This window comes from Onychomys torridus, chromosome 10, assembly GCF_903995425.1.
Source record: "Onychomys torridus chromosome 10, mOncTor1.1, whole genome shotgun sequence".
Classification (NCBI taxonomy): Eukaryota; Metazoa; Chordata; class Mammalia; order Rodentia; family Cricetidae; genus Onychomys; species Onychomys torridus.
Genome location: NC_050452.1, coordinates 7,518,505 through 7,543,377, shown reverse-complemented (window position 1 = coordinate 7,543,377; position 24,873 = coordinate 7,518,505). Strand labels below are relative to the sequence as shown.

At 40.5% G+C, this 24,873-nt stretch overlaps 1 protein-coding gene across 1 annotated transcript in view; it reads right to left on the bottom strand.

Annotated features, from left to right (window-relative positions):
- Positions 1-5,416: 5,416 nt before the first annotated feature.
- Positions 5,417-24,873, bottom strand: part of Rel (REL proto-oncogene, NF-kB subunit) — a 30,490-nt gene continuing 11,033 nt past the window's right edge. Inside the window, exons 2-10 of the mRNA XM_036201218.1 lie at positions 24,520-24,662; positions 19,749-19,897; positions 16,049-16,140; positions 11,929-12,069; positions 9,933-10,037; positions 9,612-9,824; positions 8,551-8,619; positions 8,358-8,429; positions 5,417-6,560 (exon numbers count right to left, since the gene is read on the bottom strand). Coding sequence (XP_036057111.1) covers positions 5,794-6,560; positions 8,358-8,429; positions 8,551-8,619; positions 9,612-9,824; positions 9,933-10,037; positions 11,929-12,069; positions 16,049-16,140; positions 19,749-19,897; positions 24,520-24,662 — 1,751 coding nt within the window. The 3' untranslated portion in view covers positions 5,417-5,793. The remainder of the gene's footprint in view (positions 6,561-8,357; positions 8,430-8,550; positions 8,620-9,611; positions 9,825-9,932; positions 10,038-11,928; positions 12,070-16,048; positions 16,141-19,748; positions 19,898-24,519; positions 24,663-24,873) is intronic.

The window sequence follows — 24,873 nt, the reverse complement described above, 5'->3', positions numbered from 1 at the left end:
CCATTTCAAAGGGTAGTTACAGATAAAAGCACATTGTGCTGAGAACATTTTATAAAATGCCTGATGTTTCTCAACAACCCAAACAACTCCTTATAACAAGAATTTTACAAAAAGTAAGGAAAGTTCATCAATATTCTGTAAGCAAATAGCAAAATTTTAGCAAGCACTTTTAGAAAATAGTTTATTACATTGCTAAGAAAAAAATCACAGTATACAAAGATATTACAAAAATAACACAATATTTTGTACAATAAAAGGCATTTTGACATTTTAAAAAATATTTCATCTTGATACAAAGCTTAACTTATTAGGTAACAGTATCTGAGAACTTTAAAAAAATAATTTCATCAGTGCCTTGAAATTCATTCATCATCAAGCATATAAAAGAAGTATCAAATGCAGACAGTTCAGTGGTAGAGCACTTGCTCAGCATGTATGAGACCCTGGGTTCAATTCTATTATGATGCTGCCCTTCCTTCCTTCCCCTCAAAAATCTAAATATTTTAAACCAGGTGCAGTGTGGTGGCATATGCCTACAATCCCAGTACTCGGAAGGGAGAGGCAGGTAGATGTTAAATTCAAGGTCAAAACAACAACAGATTTCACTATTTTGTTGGGCTCTATTAACCATGGCCAACAACATTTAAAATTCTTTGCGGCCTCCCATGTTGCCCAGGCTGATCTTGAAGTCCTTCCTGAAACATACCTCCTGCCTCAGCCTTCCAAGTGTTGAAGCAACAGGCAGGAGCCACCATGGCTGGTTCACTAAGAGCAGTGAAGCCCAGTGCATACCGAATGTCACACTCATACCCCGAAGTACTCCAATCCTACCCTACTCCATCTCATGGGAAGTTATATTTTCAAGATGAATCTGGTATTTTAACAAAAATTTAAACATTTGCTAACAGCCCTAAAAACTTAGTTTGTGATATTACTGTGAAGCCTAATTTTCAATGAATTTTGTTTGTGATTCTTTAAAATTCCAAAAGCTTAAAAAATAAACACAACAACAACAACAACAACCCAGAAGTTGTTTGGGAGGCAGAAGCAGGTAGGCTTCTGTGAGTTCCAGGCCAGTCAGGGCTACAACAGGGTACCCTGTCTCAAAAAAAAAAAAAAAAAAAAAAAAAAAAAAAGGCAAACCAAAAGCCCATCTGCAGCCCTAGAGCCATGCTTAGAAGAGTATGGTTACTCATTAAAAAGTTACATCTTGTCTATTAAAAAGATGGCGGGACACAATGCAGAGTACTAAGCACTGTGCTATCAATCCCAGCACTCAGAAGGCAGAGGCAGGTGAGTTTGAGGCCAGCCTTGTCTACAGAATGAGTTCCAGGACAGCCAGAGCTACACAGAGAAACCCTGCTTCGAAAAACCAAAAACAAAATAAAAACAAAACAAAAACAAAAGGACGGTGAAGACATGAGTAGGTTCTTGGTATTTTTGCATACATGAAAAAATTAGATATGGTTATTTTTGAGATCCGCTGTTGACCCTGAGCTGTAAATTCTGCCGTGGGGTTCAGTTCAAATATGCATATGACTTTGTCTTAAGGGATGACCCCTGGATAAACATGAGATGCTTTCATCCCTCAGCCCACTGTGGGGCTTAGGAGAGTAGCACAGGCTTTTTCATACACAGGAAACAAAAGCGTTCTTACCTCTCCTTTGCACATCCAGCCTCTGAAAACAAACCTGACACCTCGCAGAGGCAGCTTCATAAAAGTCAAAGCACTCCCAACGAAAAGCTCAACTTTTACAAAGAAATCACAAGGCACAAAATTTCAAAAGTAAAGCCAATAATGAGTACTCTGAAAGAGTAAGGGCCAAAGAAGTTTCTCCACATCTGGCAATTTAGACATTAAAGAGAGTCCCATATCATAGCTCTCATGAAGTGCTTAGTCCCTGGTGAGTTTTCTCTGCTGGGTCTTGCTGACTAGGAGTGTCTGGATAGTAGACAGAGCCACATGAGATACACAGCTGTTGGTTAGTTGTCTCTGATTCACACTTTGCAATTTGCAGTGTTTCTTCCCAGACATTAGTTAGTACAAAACACACCCTGGGAAAGACAGGTCTTTGTTTTTCTGGGGGTGGGCACTGAATCTAGGGCTGTGCGTGCTAGGTCCTCTACCACTAACTACACCCCAGCACCTTTTTTTTTTTTTTTTTTCACTTTATATTTTGAGATAGGAGCTCACAAGGTTGTTCTCTTGAATTCAGTCAGCAGACTAGGCAGGCCTTGAACTTGTGATCCTTCTGCCTGAGTATCTGGGATTACAGGCCAGTAACACCAGACTCATCTAGGATAACTGACTAAAAACAGTCTCTCTTCTTTCTATTTTTTCCATGTTGTCTGACATTGTATGGTAATTTTTCAATATATCAATCTATGATCAAAATGTAATGTGGTACAAGTAGACAGCCTGTATCACCAATTCTCAGTCTCACCATGGAAAACACAGTTTTTTTGAGGCTGTTGAAACATGCTGAAGCGTATTAAGACAAACTGACAACCAGTTACTCTGTACACTAGACTTTAATAGGGACTCAATTAGCAAAGGCTGATGGGACAGTAAGTCAGCAGGCTCTGATGACAAGAACCAGAATAATTTTGGAGATACTGATGAGAGCCTGGGGTCCCAAACATTGTGGTTACATGGTTTTTACATAAGTAACAATTCTTCAAACTATATCTTAAAGTTTGTCCATGTTTATTTGGTTGACTGTACGTATGTGTGATTCCTCATAAAAACAATGTAGCTTTGAGAACAAGAGTCGACTCTCATTCACCTCTGATTTTCTACACAGAACATGGTATACTGTACAATATACAGTTACAAAATGTCATATAATTTATCACATGAATACTGGCTGCTGACATATCTGTGCAGGGTAAACTATCAAGGGGTAGGTACTCAGGGGGTCTTGAAATTTCACCTGCCACATGCAGGGGCAGAATTTCTACTCAATGCTGCTGATACTACAATTTCTAAGAAAGCTGCTTTGGGTCTCAAAGGGCCTCAGGGTGGGGTTTTTTTGGGGGGGGGGGTTGAGACAGGGTTTCTCTGTGTAGCTTTATGCCTTTCCTGGAACTTGCTTTGGAGACCAGGCTGGCCTCGAACTCACAGAGATCCACCTGCCTCAGCCTCCCGAGCCCCACCACCGCCTGTTCAGGCTGGTTTTTATCCTTTTGTTTTGTAATTAATTTTGCTGTTGTTGCAGTTCTGGGTATCAAACACAGGGCTGTGCTCTACCATGAAACTATGTGCCAGTCTTTGCATGTTTTTAAGAAGAAGGAGATGGCTGGACAGAAGAGAAGTGTGTCTCAGAAGACAGGTCATCTTGGCACCACAACTTGCCTGTGGAGTTAAGCACCTTTCCCATTAAAAACTACGTCCTTAAATATTGTTTTATAATCATCCTTCCCTCTAACAGATAGCTATCATTTATTCTGTACCAATTATGCCAGAGCCAAGTGCTGGAGTCCAGATATGCTGCACCTCCGCTGTGGCAACAGGACCAAACCCTGCAGAGAAGCCAGATTCTACAAGTAGATGTTAGGAGCAGAGACAGAGCAGGTCACATACGCGGAGAAAAGTGACATGCTCCAAGTACAGAGTACAAGAGGAATGGGCTATCACACCTTGAACACATGGAAAAGATACCCACCGGAGAAAAGCAGCATGGCCTTTCCAGTAATGGAAGGGACAGATGCAGAGACTTTTAGTAGGCAGACTCAAAAGGACTATGAACAAATCGAGGAAGGCAGTCGAAGATGACTTTGTGGTGTCTATTAAATCTCTCTGGTGACAGCAGTAGTGACAGCAGGAAAGCAGACTGTAAGAGGAGGCAGTTTACATGAGCCTTCAGACAGCAGGGGAGAGCTGACCCTGTGGTACAGATGAGAGCCGGGGTGGGAACTGAACGGACCCTGTCATCACAGAGCACCTGGTCAGGAAGAACAGGCTGTGCACAGGACAGACGAGTACCACTGATGAAGAGCTGGACTTGACAAGGGACAGGGTGAACTGAAGCCTGCGGTGGACAGGAAGAGGGAGCAGAGGTGAAGAGACAGTGCAGCACGCGAAGTGAGGTGGAAAGAAGGGGCGTGGTGCAGGCTGGGCTGCGGTACTTTGGGGGATGCTTTTAGCTTTTCCTTTTAAGCTCAAGAAGATACTTATTCTGTTTATACACAGAAAGCAGGAACCAAGTGGGGTAGGAGGACACCGGGAACAAGGGAGAGATGTAGTGCATAAGGTGGGATTTGGGAAAGAAGGTGAAATACAAATGCACCTAGAGAGAAGGGAAAAGTGGTTAAATGCACTGTAAGTTATGAGTTCTGTGATCAGTAAACAGCACCTGGAAATAAAACATCCTTTGAAAATCCTCTAAACACAGGTGTAGACGTACCTTAGTTCAACTTAGAGGGAAACTGAGAACAAGTTTTCCATGTGTGGGTAACATCTGCTGTACTCTCCAATGGCTGTGTCTGAGTTTATCAATGCCAACTAATACAAAACTACAGCAACTAGTCTCATTTGGGCATGGAGCTCAACTGCTAGAATGCTTCTCCCCGCAAACCCTGTCACGGACGCCAGGACCACATAAACCCGGTGGTGCACACTTGCAATCCCGGCACTCCCGGGGGAGGAGGAGGAGGATCTGAAGATCAAGGTCATCTTTGGATACACAGCCGTTTGAGGGCAGCCTGAGCAACAGGAAACTGTCTCAAATGAGTTCAAAAGAGGTGGTCAGCTTCGGATCCACACCGAGGAAAGGCCTTCTGGATTTGCTGCTGCACTGACAGCTTTGGGAGACAAGAAGGACAACAGCCAGGGTTGGCCTCGGCAACTAGAAGCCTGGTGTGATGGTCTCCAGAGCTGGTGAGGCCGAGGAAAAGCAAGTCTGGGGTAGAGTTCAAAACCCAGGCTTCGATATATTGAGCTAAAACTTAAATTTATTTTGTTATTTTTTTTTTCTTTTTCCCTCTACAGGGGGTTGAACACAGGGCCTTGCAAATGTTAAGCAAGCTCTACCACTGAGTTACATCTTTAGCCTTTTCTATCTTTATACAGAGACAAAATTTTCATAAGCTGCCCAAGCTGGTATTGAACTTACTATGTAGTCCAGGCAGGCCTTGCACTTGCAATATCAAGCAGAGAGATTATAGCATGGGCCAGAACATCTGGCTAGATTCCTGATAGAGAAGTAGACAGGATTTATAAGATTAAAGGGCATGAAGGTATCTAATAAAGACTCAAGAAAATGTCTATATGGGCATATGGGTATAAAGCTAATTTCATAAGTAACTTTAGTGGTGTGAGTCTAAATAATATAAAATAGGAAAAATCTTCCATATCTTGAAAACTCCCTTTAGTGAGCTCTCTCTCTCTCTCTCTCTCTCTCTCTCTCTCTCTCTCTGTCTCTCTCTCTCTCTCACACACACACATACACACACACCCTAAATGTACCAAGAAACCCCAGAAAACCCCTTAGGGGTCACTTTGGTCTATGGGCCTCAACAATAATGAGTTTATTTCCCAATGGCATAGCCATTACATGTTTTACCTTAAATCTGCTTGAAAGCAAATATCAATTCATTTAACTAATACATTAATACATTATAAAAGACACATAGCCTGTCTTGAGGAAATATGAAAGAACAATTCACGTCAAGCACATGTACTTTAGGCATCTTTCAAAGTAAGAAGCAGTCTCTATACTTCTGAACCTTTGGTTTATAGTCTATACACCTAAAGTTTTATAGTCCTCTAGATTTAAGTCCTACAACTTATATTTAAAAAAAACCGTATGCAAAGGGATCACTCAACTGCTCATTTTGCAGAGTGTCAATACTTGAATATTGACTACTCTGAACAAAATTATGACTATTTGTATCATCTGATGGTCCAGGCTCATTTATCAGGCCATTTTCTACACAACTGAAGTTTGCTCTATCAAATGCACCTGACTGTGAGACAAAAACAGAATTAGAATTGGTGCCTGCTGACATACTGGCAGAAGACATCTGATGTAGTTGTCTCTGGTCTCTTTGGTCTAACCTTGAAGTACATGAGGCGTTTTCAAGATTGATGCTCACAAGTCTTGGGTTATCAGTGTCCCCCATGTTATCACTGCTGGGTGTCATCACATTCACAGGGCGATTAGATAGCATGTTGACATCGGAAATACTATACAAGTCAGCTGGTGACATGGATGATGTTTCCATTCTTGCTAGGTCATCAGTATAAAGGCAAGCATTAGAAGAACTTAAACCGCTCACACCAGGCTCTTCTAGAAATGGAAGGATGCCTTGTGAAGTAGAGGGGAGTGTTCCCGCTGAGAAACTACTCAGTGCGTTTGTACTGACTGAGCGTGAGGTGGGGTGGGTTGCTGATGACCAGCTTGTAGGCGGAGAGACCGCTGAGGTTCCGGCTGGTGGGTGGTGTGACAATCCACTTGAGAGGGACACAGAGGACAAATAGTAGGGTTCAGCTTGACTTGAAACTCCTGAAGACCTGGGCATTTCTGGTAAAACTGTACCATGAGAAAAGAAGTTTGATTCTGTAGAGGAAAAATGTATTTTATAAATTAAGATGAACAAATTAATGTAAAGCATTATTTCTGAATTTAAATTACAAAAACACTAAAATTTTTCTAAGGAACTAATACATTTCAAATAAAAAATTAAAGCACAAAAATTATTATATGAATTCAAAACTAAATTCAGTAACATATAAATTGCTTTATAAATACATGAAAAATGATTTTTATGTTATTTTGGTTTCTGTAATTTTCTTCCAGTAAAATATGAAAATCTGGGTTCTTGAGTCATAGAGATACATTTTTAAAATACAGAAGATAAACATTGCAATTTCAGTTAACAGGTATCCAACAGCCCAAATAATGTTATGGTCTCTACTTTTAGGATAAAATGGACATTCATTAGGGAAAACTGAAAAATACAGTTTTTAAGACTTATATTAGGATATGACCTTAAGGTAGTACAAAATCCCCTATCATAAAAAACTGTATTTATTAACATATTACACAAATACTACACAGACCAGGATAAAGTATCAATTTAAGGAAAGAAGATGGGAAATTTGTCAGGGGCTCATAAAATATCTTCTATCAAAGGCTGGATAGTTTTAAGATTGGTGGGGTGAGCATTCTCTGCTGGAACTATTCCCCTCTGCTGCTATAGTAGGAGAAAAAGGGAGTCCCAGTCTGGAGTGGACTGGGCACGACAGCAAGTGGTCAGCATGCCTGAGGTCCTACTGCAGCACTGATGGTGATGTCATGCTGTACGCTGTGAATATGTGTTGCTCTGATTGGTTGATAAATAAAGCTGGCTGGCCAATGGTGAGGCAGAATAAGGCTAGGTGGGCCATTCCAACCAGAGAGAGAAGAAAGACGGAGCAAGACAGAGCAGAGGAGATGTTGCCAGCCACCACCAGAAGAAGCAAGATGTAAAGTAGTGGTAAGCCACAAGCCACATGGCAGAGTATAGATTTATAAAAGCTAGCTTGTGAGAAGCCTGCTATGGCCGTAGTTTAAAAATAATATAAGCCTGTGTGTGTTTACTTGGGTCTGCCCGGTTGAGAGACCAGGCAGGACACAGGAATTTTATAAGAGGCTGTGGAACCTTGGTGCTGGGCGAGTGCCAGAAAACTTTCAGTACACAGCGCCATTTTAAAAGGCAGTGAGGGGCACTGTGCAAGTACAGGAGCACAGCTGTGTTCCAGCAGGACTTGTTATAACATCATTTCTTCCATGACATAATACGACCAGTAAAATTACCAGTTGTGGTAGTTTGAATAGATATGGCCCATAGACTCATGTTTGAATACTTGGCCCATAGTACTATTAAGAGGTGTGGCCTTGTTGGAGGAAGTGTGTCATTGTGGAGGTGAGCTTTGAGGTCATATATGCTCAAGCTAGCCCAGTGTGACACACAGGTGCTTCTGCTGCCCGTGGATCCAGATGTAGGACTCTCAGCTCCTTCTCCAGCACCATGTCTCCTGCACGCTGCCATGAAGATAGTACTAAACCTCTGAAATTGTAAGCCAGCCCCAATTAAATGTTTTGCTTTGTAAGAGTTGCTGTAGTCATAGTGTCTCTTCACAGCAATAGAAAGAAATCCTAACTAAGAAGACACCATGTATGAACAAAACTTAATTTCTTGAACAAATAAAAATCCCCAAAATATAATCAGTTTCCAACACAACCTTCAGAGGCACAGACCAGCTCAATTCAATACTAAAAGCATGAGAACATTTGTAGGAAAGAAAAATATTTATTTAAAAAGTATTTGTTCCTAAAAAGTGGAATAACAGTATTTTAATAGGGATAAAGTACCTTTTTTGATGAATCTTCCTTCTCCAACTGGTCCCAGGGGAACATTTCTTGGTCTCTCAGGAAAGTTAGCTGCTATGATAAAGTTTTTCTATTATTAAATGTAACTTGAAAAAATAGTTTATAATTAGATTTTAAAAACAGAATAAATAAAACAAATCAAATTAAATATAAAATTAATCCAAAGTATTCTCACCACAATCTTGCAGCAGTTTCTGAAAAAGTAGAGTTGTTTTTTGTCTCTTTGATTTATTGCCATATGCATCTGATTAAAAAAGAAAACAGGAAAGCAGTAAGTTGTCATGGGTTCTGCCTCCTCCATTATGAGTAGACACATTATCAACATATGGAAACACTTCAAATACATATGAATAGTATAGACTTGCAAGTACATTATTGTACAATACATCCCATATCAGTTGTAAAGGACACTTTTAATTTTAAAAAAAAAAAAAGCAGTTTAAGCCGGGCTGTGGTGGCACATGCTTTTAATCCCAGCACTCGGGAGGCAGAGCCAGGCAGATCTTTGTGAGTTCTGGGCTACAGAACGAGATCCAGGAAAGGTGCAAAGCTATACAGAGAAACCCTGTTTCAAAAAACCAAAACCAAAACACAAAAACACCAAACAAACAAACAAAGCAGCTTAAAATAGTAATTTTTCACACTAAAAACACGTATAAGTCAACATGAACTAATGAAATAAGTTCTGATAATAAGTAGTCCAAAACAGATACCAATTTCTAATTAACAAACTTTCTACCAATAAAAAGGCACAGTAAGTACAAAATGTAAATCCAAAAATATGTATACTAAGAGAAAATATGATCCAACAGTTCAAGAAATTTCAAATTATTCCAATCCTCCTAAGAAATGCAAAGAGCATGAAAAAAAATCCAAAGACAAAGACACGCAACTGAACAGTTCTAGGAAAAGGAAATATCAATTATGAATACATAAAACCTCACTCAAATGTTTAGTTTACAATGTCACTGGGAAGATCACTTAAGACAATGATCTGTTCCGAGATGAGACTGTAGCTTGGGGGGCAGGGCCAGCACTTGCTGGTGTGCATACAACCCTGAGTTCAATTTACGTCACATTTAAAAGGGGGGGACATGACAGTGGCACTCGTCTGTAATCCCAACAGTCAGGAGGTGGAGGCGGGAAGACCATTTGTCCTTAGCTACACAGGGAGGTCTCCCCCACATACATACACTTATATACATGTGTATATACATTATCACCAACATGTCATACCTTTTTCATCTGGCAGGTATCTGAAATCCATAGACTCACTGACTTCCTGGTCAGAAGGTCTCCGCAGCTGCATTTTCACTGTCACAGGCACCAATATAGCTTTGCAATATGGAGGAGTCATGAAAGCAATGGCTACTTGGCGTTGTGCATCAGCTTGTGAAAAAATACCTTTAGCTTCCCAGTCATTCAACACAAAACGAACTTCTATGTCATCTAGTGAATACGAAGCCAAAGAATAATAACAATGGGGAAAAAAGATAAAATTGGTGTATTAATCAAAAGTAGAAGACTAATTCAATGAGACAAATAACTGATAAATACCTTTCTGAACTTTGTCACAAAGCAGAAATATTTCATCTCCTCCCCTGACACTTCCACAGTTCTTGTTTACACGACAAATCCTTAATTCTGCAGTATTTGGGGCACCTAAATGTAAAGGATTAATTAATTAATTGTCTTAATTAATGTTACTGTTGCTGTGATGAAACACCATGACCAAAAGCAACCTGGGGAGGAAAGGGTGTATTTCACTCACACTTCCATGTCACAGTTCATCAGCAAAAGCAGTGAGGGCAGGAACATGGAGGCAGGAGCTGATGCAGAGGCTGTGGAGGAGTGCTGCTTGCTGGTGTGCTCCTCACGGCTTGTTCAGCCTGCTTTCTTATAGAACCCAGGACCACTAGCCAGGGTTGGCTCTAGCTACAATGGGCTGGACTCTCCCCCATCGACCACTAATTAAGAACGTGCCCCAAGCCTTGCCTGCAGCCAGCTCTGAAGGAGACCATCTCTCAACTGAGGCTCTCTGATGACTAGCTGCTGTCAAGTTGATATGAAACTATCCAGCACAAGTGTTATATCTTATTGTGGTGTAAGGGGAAGAATTTGAGGAAAATAATTTAGAGACAAGATCAAAATTTTAATGTACAGATAAAGGAAACTAAATATTTTGTGTGTATACATACGTATACGTGTTGAGGTATGTCTGAGTGTAGGTGTGTGTGAGCGCAGGTAAGCATGTACCACGGCACATGTGTGAAGGCCAGAGAACAATCTAAGGTGTTTGCTAGTCCTCCATTTCCACTTCTTTTGAGACAGTCTGATTGTTTTATGTAGCTGTGTATACCAGGCTAGCTGGCCTTTGAATTTGAGCAATTCTCCTGTCTCTGCTTCCCAGTTCTTGGTAAGGGTACACTGTGACTTGTCTTTTTATATCATTAGCTATATCCCTAGGGCAAAGCAATTTACACTTATCTGCCCAATATTATTATGCTAGTCCTCCAAGGCACCCAAGGCTCTCTGTAAGAATAATCTACCTCTATGCTCCTATGGACCAGTATTCTACATGCAAAGCAGGTGTAGCACACACCACTGGTGAGTGAGTGTGTGTGTATATGTGTGTGCACACAATGTTCTGGAAGACAGTTTTATAATCTTTTCAAATAAACCTATATATCCACTGATGTAGTATATTTGCATAAGATATAAACATTCAGGAACCAGTGAGATAGTTAAGTGGGTAAAGGTGCCTGCTACCAAGCCTGACAACCTGAGTTTGGTCCCAGGGAAACACATGGTGGAAGGAGAAAACCAAGTCCTGCAAGTTGACTTCTTACCTCTATATACACATGAACACACACACACATACACACACACGCACACACAGAGGTAGATGATAGATGATATATATCTCTCTCTATATATATTATATATATAGAGAGATATATATCTTTAAAATATACACATAGATATATATATTTCATTATAATTTGTTTACAAAAAGGAAAAGAGAAGGAACTGAACCAAATACTCTTTAACTGGGTAATGACTTCTTTTTAAGATTTATTTATTTATTATGTATATAGAAGAGGGTGCCAGGTCTCATTACAGATGGTTGTGAGCCACCATGTGGGTGCTAGGAATTGAACTCAGGACCTCTGGAAGCGCAGTCAGTGCTCTTAACCTCTGAGCCATCTCTCCAGTCCCACTTTCTTAAAGTTAATATATAGCCATATAAAAAATATGCTGCTGGAAAAGGTGGCGCATGCCTTTAATCCCAGCACTTGGACAGCAGAGGCAGGCAGAGAGGTCACCACATCTGGCTTCTTTTTGTTTCTTGAGACAAGGTCTCACTGTGTAACCCATAATGCCTTCAAACTTTATCCTCTTACTCAGACTTCTGATTGCTAGAATGACATACATGAGCCACCATACCTGCCTAACATACTCCTTTTCTAGTTCAGAAAATACTTTACATTTTTAACAGCTAAGGGAATAAACAAGCTCAGAGTACAGATGTGGAGAAAACTAAAGCACTTACGGTTGTCATAGATTGGGTTGGAAACAACGGGAGGAAGAGCAATCGTCAGGTTACCGTGCTCGTCGGGAAGGAAAACTTGAAAACACAGCCTCACCACATTTAGGTCGCAGTCTTCAATGTCCAGCAGCTGCTGCTCAGGGACTGAAGAGTACAACATGATTTTTAGAATGACGTACAGTTATGTAATACAAAACCCTGTTCTTTCTCTCTGCCCATAACGTCCAATGCCCTCAAGCAGCACTTACACCTGCACAAAGCTAGGGTGGTACAGGTCTCAGGAACAGCTTTCCTATCACACAGTCACTATCTAACAGTACATGCTACAGACAGTCATGCTCAGGGAGGGACTGTAAGGAACCTGGAAGCTAAGGGCAGACTCACAAACCGACAACCACAAACCAAAGATCTTAATTCTGCATACAGGTTATAGAGCCCAGGAAATAGACATGCTTCATTTAACATAGTATTTGGCCGGGTCTGTAATCACCTTGTAAATCTGGCAAGAATCATCATCCCTGTTTTCACAGGTAAGACATTGATTTAAAGAGAAGAAATTATTTGTCCAAAGTTTCATAGCTAAATGGTAGAGTGAACTTTGAACTGGAGGGCCATACTAACTGTACACCAACGTTTTAGAGATGAAATGTAAAGAAGATATCAGACGGTGTAAGCTTTTAAGAAACTTTATGTGTTAAGTCAAGTTTGCTTAAAAACAAACAAAATGTACCACAGGGCATTTTTATAGTTGTGAAAAAAATATAAAAACTTGTCATAGAATACAGTACAAGAACAGCTTGTTTACATTGATTTTGAAAAGAAACCCATTTCTAAAATAAAATATTGCTGCCTTTAAAATAATATTTAAGCCGGGTGGTGGTGGTGGTGGTGGTGGTGGTGGTGGTGGTGGCGGCGGAGGCGGCAGCGGCAGCGGTGCATGCCTTTAATCCCAGCACTAGGTGGCAGAGGCAGGTGGATCTCTTTGAGGTCGAGGCCAGCCTGGTCTACAAAGTGAGTTCCAAGAAAGGCGCAAAACTACACAGAGAAACCCTGTCTCAAAAAACCAAAAAAGAAATAATATTTAAGCCTATAGCAATAAATAGTTACTAATATATGCCATATTTTAAAAGCATATTTGTTAAATTACATGAAAAATTTACTTGGAAAGTAGATTAGTATTAAAATTAAAATACTAAATGCAAAACACAATTAGCCAAATTCTCCAGTCTTATAGGGAACAACCAATAAAAAAAACAAAAAACAAAAAACAACAACCATATTTCACAGAATGCCAGTCACAGTCTCAGGAGTTACCCTGACATTGAAATTTATTCCAGTATCGGGTTGGGGATTTAGCTCAGTGGTAGAGTGCTTGCCTAGCAAGCACAAGGCCCTGGGTTCGATCCTCAGCTCAAAAAAAAAAAAAAAAAAAAAGAATTAAAAAAGAAAAAGATAAACAAAATTTATTCCAGTATAAGCATTCCTAAGCCTAACATTTGAGTCTATAAAAACATGTCTGCACAACTAGAAAGGTCAAAGTGGGGCTGAGAAAGATGATTCTGTTGGCCAAGTGCTTCCCTTGCAAGCAGAAGGTCCTGAGTTCGACTCCCAAACCTATGTGCAAAAGTCAGGTGCAGTACTGAGGTTTATAATGCCAGTTCAGGGAAGGCAGAGCCAGTGGATCCTCGCAGACCTGCCAAGCTCTAAGCCAGTGAGAAGCCCTGTTTCAGAAAAGACAATGCCTGAGGAACAGCATCTGAAGCTGTCCTCTGACTCCACACCATGTACCTTCTCCTACAGTTAAGAAAAAAAGGGGGAGTCAAAATGTTATTTTTAGAGTGCAGAAGTTACATAACACCAACATGGTTTTTAACCATGTTTCCCATCTGACAATCAGGAATCGTAAGTGATATCTGGATTCAGAGTAAGGGCTGAAAACTCAACTAACAACTGCTTTGTGTTGTACATGGGTGTGTGGAAAAGCAGACGTGGAGAACAGAGATCAACACCAGGTGTCTTACTGACTTGTCTTCACTTGATTTTTTGAGACAGGGTCTTTCACTGAACCTCCAGCCCCAGAAATCCTCCTGTAGCCACCTTCCCAGTGTTGGGAGTACTTGGCTGTTTTCAAAGGGGTGCCAGGAAGGACACTCAGGTCTTCATGCTCAGCAGCAAGCACTTTCTTACAGAGCCCTATTCCCAGCCCTGAGCTAATTCTACAAAGTCTTGTTCTGACTAGAAGAAATATCCTTTTCTCTGAACTTGGTTTTTATATCACGTGATCATCATTTACATGTGCCGCTGCTTTTTTTTTTTTTTTCTTTTTTTTCTTTTTGGGTTTTTCAAGACAGGGTTTCTCTGTAGCTTTGGAGCTTGTCCTGGCCTAGCTCTGTAGACCAGGCTGGCCTCGAACTCAGAGATCTGCCTGCCTCTGCCTCCCGAGTGCTGGGATTAAAGGTGTGTGCCACCACCGCCCAGCACATGTGCTGCTTCTATCCTATTAAGAAGGCAAAGTTCTATGAGCTCAGAATGGGTGTGTCACATCTTTGTATTTTCACTAAACATTGAAGATAAGTTTACATATAGTGGGTATTTGTTACATTTCTTCAATTAATAAGTGACTAAAGGCTCAAATAGAATACAAGGTTACCTGCAGCTACAGAGTGAGTTTGAGGATGCAATCTCAAGTAGCTCCACCATGCCTCGACCCACAAAAGTATTTAAGTAGCTACACAGGACTTTTGGATGAAGACATTTTTAAAGAAAGGATAACTGCATCCACTTCAGCAATCATTGATCTGTTTAACAATATAGAATGCTTAAAGGTACCAGATGCCATACCCAAATAGTGTCATAAACAATAAAGTCTAAATGCTTAGGGCATGGGAAAGCAGTTGGCAGAGTGCTTGTTTAGTACACAACGAAACCTTGAGTTCAGTCCCTAGCAATGCATAACCAGGTGTGATGATGATCCCAGTAGTGGGGTATGGAGGCAGGAGGATCAGAAAATACAAGCCATTCTTGGCTATACAGTGAGTTTGAGACCAGTCCAGAATTCTTGAGACCCTGTCTCAAAAACAAAAACAAAAACAACAAAAAAGAACAAATGCTTAGACTGGGCCTGGTGGCATGTGCCTCTGAGTCCAGCAGGCGGGGACTGGAGAGACGGGGACAGCTACGGCGTCTGAAGTCGTCTGTGTGTGCTATGTGGTAAAGCCCTGTCCCCAAACAATAAATTAAAAACAAAATGTTACTAACTGTTACGACCAATAAAATCTGCTAAACGGCAAGACATATTTTGTCAACACAAAGACTACTACAAAAATATGTTGAAGGGCTAGGGAGATGCCTCACTCAGTGCTTAAGAGTATTTATTGCTCTCGCAGAGGACCTGGGTTTGGTTTGGTTCCCAGCACCCACATGGTGACTCACAACCATCTGCAACTCAAGTTCCAGGGATCAGATGTCCTCTTCCGACCTTCAAGGGTACCAGGTACACATGTGGTGCATGTACATACATGCAGGCAAAACATTCATACATAGAAAAACCAAAGAAGTCTAAAACATATTTTGAGTGGCCAGGTGTGGTGTTGCATGCCTATAATGAATGATGGACTTGGGAGGCAGAGGCAGGGACAAGGCCAGCCCCAGCAAGCAGTAGTTCAAGTCAGCTGGGCCTTAGGAGACTCCTACTAAAAGACAGCTGTGGGGCCGAGGGAGGAAAGTCCATGATGCCTAGTCAGCTCTCAGAGAGAAGGGTGAGGACTGTCCGCTGGACCAGTGCATAAGGAAGAAGCACGTATAAAGAGAACAAATCGGAACACCTGGAGAAGGCTTTTGTCTCCCTTTTGCTTTAACCGGGCGCAGTGGCTCACACCTCCAGTGCAGCTTGGGGCATACAGGGGAGGACTGCTGGGGTGACAGGCCAGGCGGGGCGCAGGGGAGACCTTATGTCAGCGTAAACAGTAAGAAAGGGAGGGAGGCTTCCTCATAGAAAACCAAGACACTGTTCACTTAAATCCATGTGATTCCTCAGGTACAAATATAAGTCAACAAGTACAATTATAATAGAAATCACGGTCCATCGATATCCAGATAGTAGAAATTATAACAAAATACTCACCATTGAAAGGGTTGATTCCTGCGCTTATTCTTAAAATAATGGCTTCTTTCACTTCTTTTTTCTTTACACACCGAATACCCAGATTTTGAAAACTAAAAGAAAAAAATGAAACTTTCAAAACCACATCATAGTTAAACAAAAATATGACAGAAATCAAACACACTCAACACTGAGAAGTCACCTTCCTGTCAAATCCGGCTTCTAGATCATGAATCCTATTTTAATTGTGATAATAAAGATACAAGAGTAACGAAAAGTAGAACTAAGAGACCTGTTAATAGAAAAACAGAGCACATGGTGGCACATGCCTTTAGCCCAGCATTAGGGAGATGGAGGCAAGTGGATCATCCTCAGTTACCTAGCAAGTTTGAGGCTAGCCTAGGCTATGGGAAACCCTGTCTCAAAAGACAAAACCAAAAAATATATATAGTACTGTATCACTTTCAAATATAGTGTTTTATATCTTACCAATATGCCTAGTCAAATATACCAAGATAGACAAACATTTAAAAAAAAACACCAAAAAGCAAAATTTCACCTTCCAAACAAATTCATGATCAACTGTCTAAAATTTGTGTATCAAGAGGTGCAAAGACAGCCAGACCCTGAAACTGGAAGGTATGCTCTGCTCCCATAGCAGTGTTAAACTGTACTTTAAAAAGATGATATAGGAGTGGCTACTGCATTAAAAAAACTGTATACATTCTGGAACTTCAAAGTCAAGTGATTAGAGATGAACATCAGTATTCCTGGCTTCGTGAACATTTTAGAGGTTTGACAGCACCTGGGCACAGGAACAGCTGGGTAGAGATAAGCACCTGTGCCCCATTTATGTACAGTTCTTCATTTTGATGAGGGACCTGGCTAGCCTTCTTATATTTGACATCGCTGTCCATTTATGCTGCCTCCCTAGCTCATCACTGAGAAGTGTATCATCAAATATACCAAGTCACAGCAAGCAGCTTTACAGTGTCTTGCTGTCTACTCTAGGCTGGCCTCAAGGTTTTTCAGATTATAGAATACACTTGATGCCATGTTATAGGATTACAATAAAAGAAATAAAGTGGTTTTTGTTAGAGAGCTTTAATACTAACAATATTTAGCAACAGTTTCAAAAGGTCATTTATGGAAAACTTCTCAATAGCTACAAATATTATTCATTTGCATATGTGTAATACAGATGATGGTGGGGGAACTCCCCTACCACCACCCAGTCATACTTGTTCCCACATGGAAAAACCATGACATCATTTGAGATGGGTGGGTGTGAATAAGGAAGCAAAACTCAATGATAAGAACGTCCAATTTCTCCACATTTCATTTGGCACTAAAGCTACCTGGTCCACCTGACTCCACACTCATGCTGCCTCTACGTTCATGCTTCACGCTTGGCACTACACCTGTGGCTTCAATTAGCTCCCAAAATAACCTGGCCATTTCCTTCCTCCACCTCCAATAACAAAAAATAAATAAGTTATGAATTCTTAATCCTTTCTTGAAATCCTGTAACAAAATAATTCTTTCTCAAAAAGAAAGACTGAAAGATTCTTAGTGTTTTTAGTTTTTCTCTAATCAAAGGATTTAAAGAATTCTTCACTCTAATATACACTACTTTGTTTCATTTGAATAATCCCATCTGCTATGCACAGAATATTAAAAGTAATGGGGGGTTTCAAAATCCCGAAAGCTAGGGTGTTAACTCAGTAGCATAGTATACTTGTCTAGTTCATGACACCCTGGGATCAACCCCAACACTAGAAAAGAAGGGAATGAGGAAAACTTCTGACTTAAGGAAATCAAGGAGCATTAGGGTATTGGTTCATTCTCCCATTTATTCCTCCATGGTCATTCAACACATTCTGGAGTTACAGCTACGCATTAAAACTCTAGAAAGGAATGCAGATGTACAATTGCTCCCTTTATGGAACCTTAGTGTCTGAAATGGGGGATTGGCAAACTCTAATTCATGGGCCAAACTGAGCATATGGCTGTTTTTGCAAATAAAGTTTGAATTGAAACACAAACATGTTCATACACTCACATATCATCTGTGACTGCTTATAAAGCCTATGGTACTACTAGCCATTTACAGAAAAAAACCCTGCTAGCTCAAGTCTGGGGAACTACTAAATAATCACATGCAAAAAAACCCACTCAACTGAATCATAACAAGCTTTATGAAGGTAAACATAATTTTTAGAAAGGAGCATATAATGGGATCAACTCAAGGTGGGCAGGCAGGCTTCCTGTGGGAAGTGATAATATGAACTGAACTAGGAAGACGAAAGGAACAGATCATGAAAAGAGCACTTTGAGCAGAGGAAACTAAAGAATCGTCTCAAGACTGCAATGCAAGATTAGAGGCGCATGCCTTTAGTCCCAGCGCTCAAGAGGCAGAGGCAGACAGATCTCTGAGTTAGTTCAAGGACAACCAGGGCTACACAGAGAAACCCTTTCTCGAAATACAAAGAAGAAGAAGGAGGAGGAGGAGGAGGAGGAGGAGGAGGAGGAGGAGGAGGAGGAGGAGGAAGAGAAGATTAGAGGCACTAGAATGTGACGGAGATGAAAACACAGGGGCCATATGGAAGAACAGCCAGAAAACTAAATTAAAACAAGTTTGTCTTCACAGAAATCAGAGTATTTCAAGACACAAATGGCTGAAAGTTTAAACCACTGGTGGAAATTCAAGTAATGCAGGCAGTAATATTTTTTGTCAAATGCACACTTTTGTGTTTTGTGTTATTACTATTAATAAGAGGAACTTTTTTTGGAGACAATGTCTTGCTGTGTACTCCATGCTGGCCTCAATTTTTTCATTATGTAGAATGAAGAGATAAATCACAACATAAAATATACTGTCTTTACTTTCAATTATAAAGAAGTACCTATCTAAGCATGGTAATGCATGCTTACTTATAATGTCAATACTCTGGAGGCTGAGGCAGGAGGATTACTACAAGTTGGAAGCTAGGCTGAGCTACACAGTCAAAACTTAGAAGATAAGAAATGGTAGACATATAGCTCAATTGTCAGATGGCTAGCCTAACATGTCAGCACTTTGTCTTGAGTTCAGTCTGCATAAACTGAGGTGGTGTCTTATGGCTATAACCTCACACCTGTACAATCAGTATCTGGGTCCTCTGGAAGGCCTCCCTGACTTATACAAACCCTGTCTTAAGAAAAAAATAAGAACATAAGTTCTTTTTAAAGAAGTACTCCTGCTGAGCCAGATATAGTAGTGTTACCTGTGATCTCAGGATTTGGGAAGAGGAGGCAGGAAGAGAAGTTCAGATTCATTCTACACAGCAAGTTTGAGGCCAGCCTAAGCAATATGAGCTGTCTAAACCTCCGACTCTCAAAGAAGTACTTCTGCTGACTATTGTGTGGTGCTGTTAATAAAAAATGAAAGAACAGTTCTAATGCCAATGGTGAGGTGGCTCAGGGGCTAAAGGCACCTGCCATCACATCTGGTGACCCAAGTTCTATCTTCAAAGTCCATATGGTGGAGGAAAGAACCAACGCCACAATTTGAAACAACTCAGACCTTCACATGCACCCACAGCACATGCATGTCCCCCGACAGATGAAAAATAAAATTAAAAATTTGAATGTATACTAAATTAAATATGAAATTAATTTTGCTAAAACTAAAATTATATCCTTGTCCTACTGCCTAAGATGTCTGTGACAGTATACTTACAACAGAGGTCTGCGTTCTGGTCCAAATTCTGCTTCATAGTAGCCATCTCTGCAGTCTTTCCCAACTAAATCATGAGGATGAGGCTTATATGGGTCATTCTTTGTTACTAATGTAATTCTTACTTTTCCTTTTCCATAATAGTTCATAATCTGAAAGGGGAAATTAATTGTATAATCCATAAGTATATCTTGTTATGAACATATCTACTAGATGAGTATTGTGGCATATACCTGTAATCTCAGCATTTGGAAGGCAGGATTGGTATAAATTCAGTGCCAGCTATGGCTACAAAGAATAATACCCTGTTTTAAAAGCAAACAAATATAAAGAACTCATCCACTAAATTCAAGTTCAATTTATATAATGAAGTCAGCACTGAATAAAGTTCAAATATTCAGCAGCTCACTTGAGATTAAAGTTTCCAGAGAATACCAGCAGTTTTCCACTTATCTTTCAACTTCTGAAATGTTTCTTTCTGCCCTAATTTAATCTAGCTCTATCATCTGGTTATTTATTTTCCTTTTAAAACAGGTAAGCAGGCTGGGCATTGTGGCACACACCTTTAATCCCAGCACTTGTAAGGCAGAGGCAGGTGGATCTCTGTGAGTTCGAGGCCAGCCTGGTGTACAGAGTGGGAGTGAGGAGGTGGGGGTGGGTGGGGGGGTGTCCAGGACAGCTAGGGCAACACAGAGAAACTCTGTCTCAAGAAACCAAACACCAAACAGGCAAGCTGGGTTGGGGATGTTGCTCAGTTGACAGAATGCTTGCTTAGCATGCACAAGGCCCTCGGTTTGATTCCCAGCACCACATTAACCACACTCAAGAGGTAGAGACAATATTCAGTTCAAGGTCTTCCTCAGCTGCATGGTGAGTTTGAGGCACCCTTGAGCTATATGAGATCCTGCTCAAAAATCCTAAATAAATCATATAAGTTGATACCCCCTTTTTTTTTTTTCCCCAAGATGGGGTTTCTCTTTGTAGTCATGGCTATTTTAGAACTCACTCTGTAGACCTGGGTGACCTTGAACTCAGAGATCCTCCTGCCTCTGCCTCCCAAGTGCTGGGATCACAGGTGTACCAATACCACCTGACAAGCTGACACATTTTTTCTTTTTAAATCACAGAGTACAAGGAAATACTCAGAGGCTGACTCTCAGAGCTTTGCTTTAGTTACACCTGTCATCCCATAACTATGCCTTGAAAACCTATTTAAGCCACACTGGAAATAAGAGCAAACAGATATGACCCAGCTGCTTCTGCCTTCTGAGTTCTGAGATTAAAGACATGTACCACTGTGCCTGGCTGGTTTGTTTGTTTTGTTTTGTTTTTCAGAGCTGAGGACCAAACCCAGGGCCTTGCGCTTGCCTGGCTGTTTTACAGTTTATTCTTTGAAAGTTTCACACATTTATTTATACAGTGTATACTGATCATATCCACCTGCTACTACTTCCCCCTTTTTTAAACAGAATAGTAATCAAGAAATATTTACTGCTTTCTAGATGAAAGAGAAGCAATTACTCAAAACTACAAAATAGGTAGATGGAGAAAGAATTCAAGCTGCAAAGAGTTTAGGATCTTTTGGAAGAGAAGAGATACAAACCATACATATAATTTTGATGCATACAATAGTATGATTTAAAAAGAATTAGGAGCTGGTGAGATGGTGCTGCAGGTAAAGGCACATGCCACCAAGAAGTGTAATCTCTGGATCTCATGTAGTACAGAACAGCCCTGCAAGGGGTCCTGTGACCTCTACATGTATACACACACACACACACACACACACACACACACACACACACACACACACACAAAATGGGGGGAGGGAGAGAGTCTAAAATAAAAATGTGCAAAAATTAAAACAAACAAACAAACAACAACAACAACAAGAGCAGAGTCCTCTGAGGACACATGGCCCATGAAAAAGCGAGTGGCAAAGGAGGGGAGCAGGTTTTGAAATTCACCTTGACTGCACCCACACTACAGAAGAGAACCGCGGATATTACTAGTTTTCCAGCAGTTCCTCCAGGGAGAGACAAGGTGACAGGAAAAGCTGGGAATCTTGGGGATGTTGTGACTATCAAAAGGAGCAAGAGCAAGATCACTGTCCCTCCAAGATACCTTCTTCCCAAAGATATCTGAAATATCTTATCAAACAGTCTCTGAAGAACAGTCTGCGGGACTGGCTGCACATCATCACTAACAGCAAAATGAGCTCTCACATGCTACTTCCTGAGTAATGAGAATGAAGGGGAGTATGGAGATGGGGATGAAGATACACTGGTCTGGAATGTTTTCTATGAAGTCATGGAGTATGGAGATGGGGATGAAGATACACTGGTCTGGAATGTTTTCTATGAAGTCATAAAGTTTAGGAACAATTTTCTTAAGAGGAGCTAAAAGGACTCACAAGACTGGAAGAACAGGATTTTAAGGATTTTAACTTTTCACTACATCTCTTCCATTTGAATACTTACAAGAACTTAGATAACCCAATCCACACTGTTGCCAAAAAATGTGATTTAAAACTATGAAGTTATGGAGCTGACATGATAGCTCAGCAAAGAATAGTACTTTTGGCCTTCCATAGGACCGAAGTTCAGATCCCAGCATCCATATCAGGCAGTTCACAACTGTCTCTAAGTTCAGCTTCAGGGATCTGATACCCTCTTCTGGCCTCTGTGGCCCTCCACCCCACATAAGCATTTTCACAGATACATACACATACATATATACCAATAAAATATTATTTTAAATTCAATTTGTACAGTAGATGGGACAAAAAGCTTTAGGCACACATTATACAATATGGTGACTATGTACTGTATATTTAATACTGTGTATTTTTAAAAAGCTAGGAGGACTTTGAATGTTTCCACAGGAATGATAAATGTTTGAGATGTTTGAGAAGCTAAGCGTGTTTAACCTGATTTAAGAATTATAAGATGTATACATTATCAAACGTTATATGACATACCATTAATATTATAATCTCAGCATCTACGTATCAGTTAAAACAAAAAGGCAAATTTGGAAATCAATATATAACTTGGTAATTGACTTATTTTTTTAACTTTGTAATTCTTCTTAGGTTAAATAAAATAAACTGTAAATAAGCTAGTGATTTACAAAGCAGCGATTTCAGATCTAATGATGAAAGATTAAGAACCATTTTTCAAATTCCATTGTGAGATGATGTCTTACTTTTATCTACACTGTAGATTACTGTACCCAAGTAATCCTCCTACCACAGCCTCCCAACTAGATGGGACTTCAGTGAATGATACTGCCCCTGACTAGTTTTAAACTCTTGTTTTCATTTATTTGTCGAGACAAGGTCTTGTTTAAAAAGTCCAGATTGTCCAGGCAGTTCTCAAACTCAAGATCTACCTGTCTTTGCCTCCCAAGTGCTTGGATTACAGACATATGCTACCACATCAACTCACTATTAAGCTTTTACTTGGCATTTAAGTGATAAAAACCAGCCAGGCAGAATTGCACATGCCTATAATCCCAGTATAAAGGAAGCAGAGGCAAGAGGGAATATCACTGCAAGTTTGGGGCTAGCCTAGTCAAGTGAAATTTTGTTTCAAAACACCAAACATGAACAAATAAATTATAAAAAGAAGACAAGTAAATATAATTTGTAAATATAACATATAAACATACCTCATATATACGATACATTTGCCAAATTCATTTTCACTCAAATACTACTTTCACAGGCTAGGGATCTATCTCAATGGTAGAACACTTGCCTAGCATTCTAGGTTCAATCCCCAGTACTGTCTGTCAAAAAAGATAAAGAGACCAATAGCTTGAACACCTGTGGTACCAACTCTGCCACCAGGAGATGGGAAGCAGAAACAGGAGGACCCTGGCAGCCAGTGGACCAGGTAGCCTGGCATATGACATAAGAAAACAACAGACACCTGCCTCAAAAAGGTGGAAGGAAAGCATCAACCCACCCACAGCTGTCCTGATGTCCACATGAGTGTCTGCATTGCCACACACACAAAAGAGCGCGCGCGCACACACACCCCTTACACACAAACACCTCATACACACACCCCTTACACACACGTTCCTTACACAACACACCCCTTACACACACACACACACACACACCTTAAACACAGAGAAAAAAGTGATAATTTAGATGATGTCAATAACTCAAGAGTATTGGAGATACGCAATAAAGGTAAGGACAAAGGAGGGAAAAGGTTTTCCTTATTAATAGCCCCAAGACTAAAAGATTGTTTAGCATATACAATAATTGTCCTTCACCACTATAGATAGAGAATGCTTTTTCCTCACTAGAACCTTTATGTTTACAAAAGGGATCAAATCTGAAGCTGTCAGTGTACAGAAAGCCCCATGAACCACCACGGTTACATTAATACATGAACTATAGCAGGAAAGAGTCCACATTTTTAAAGAGATCTTCCTACAAATCTAGTTAATGCAAAGCAGGTACAAAGAAAAAACACAAGGGATGGGAGCAAAAGACTGTGGAGGTAACTGTTAAGAAACCGAGCCTTCCACTGTGTGGTGGTGGCACACCCCTTTAATCCCAGCACTCAGGAAGCAGAAGCAGGTGGATCTCTGAGTTCAAGGCCAGCCTGGTCTACAGAGTGAGCTTCAGGACAGTCAGGGCTGCACAGAGAGACCCTGTCTTGAAACAAAAACAAAAAGAAACTGGGCCTTTCATGTAACTGCCACAGTGAAACACGAGCCACTGAAAGGGAGACACTGGAGGAAGGCCTGTTACCTGGATAGACGGGTATGTTCGGTTGTTGTCTGTGCTGTGCTCCCCAGGAATGCTGCCTGCTGATCGCCCTTCACATTTGTATCTAAACCGCATTCCCCTCTGTCTCGGCTGTTCAATTATTTCTACATATGGATTATATCCTCCTGAAAATTTTAAAAGGGACAGGGCAATAGGATTAGAATAGCAATACAATGGATTTTAATGACTTGGGTTTTACAAAACCACATACCAAAACAAAGATCTTTTTCCTTCTCAACATTGAATAATGAAGTTCAAACGTAGTCATCATAGACTGGCGAGAATGATACCTTTTTCTAAACAAACTGAGCTCTATGTAGTATTAACACACAGCTG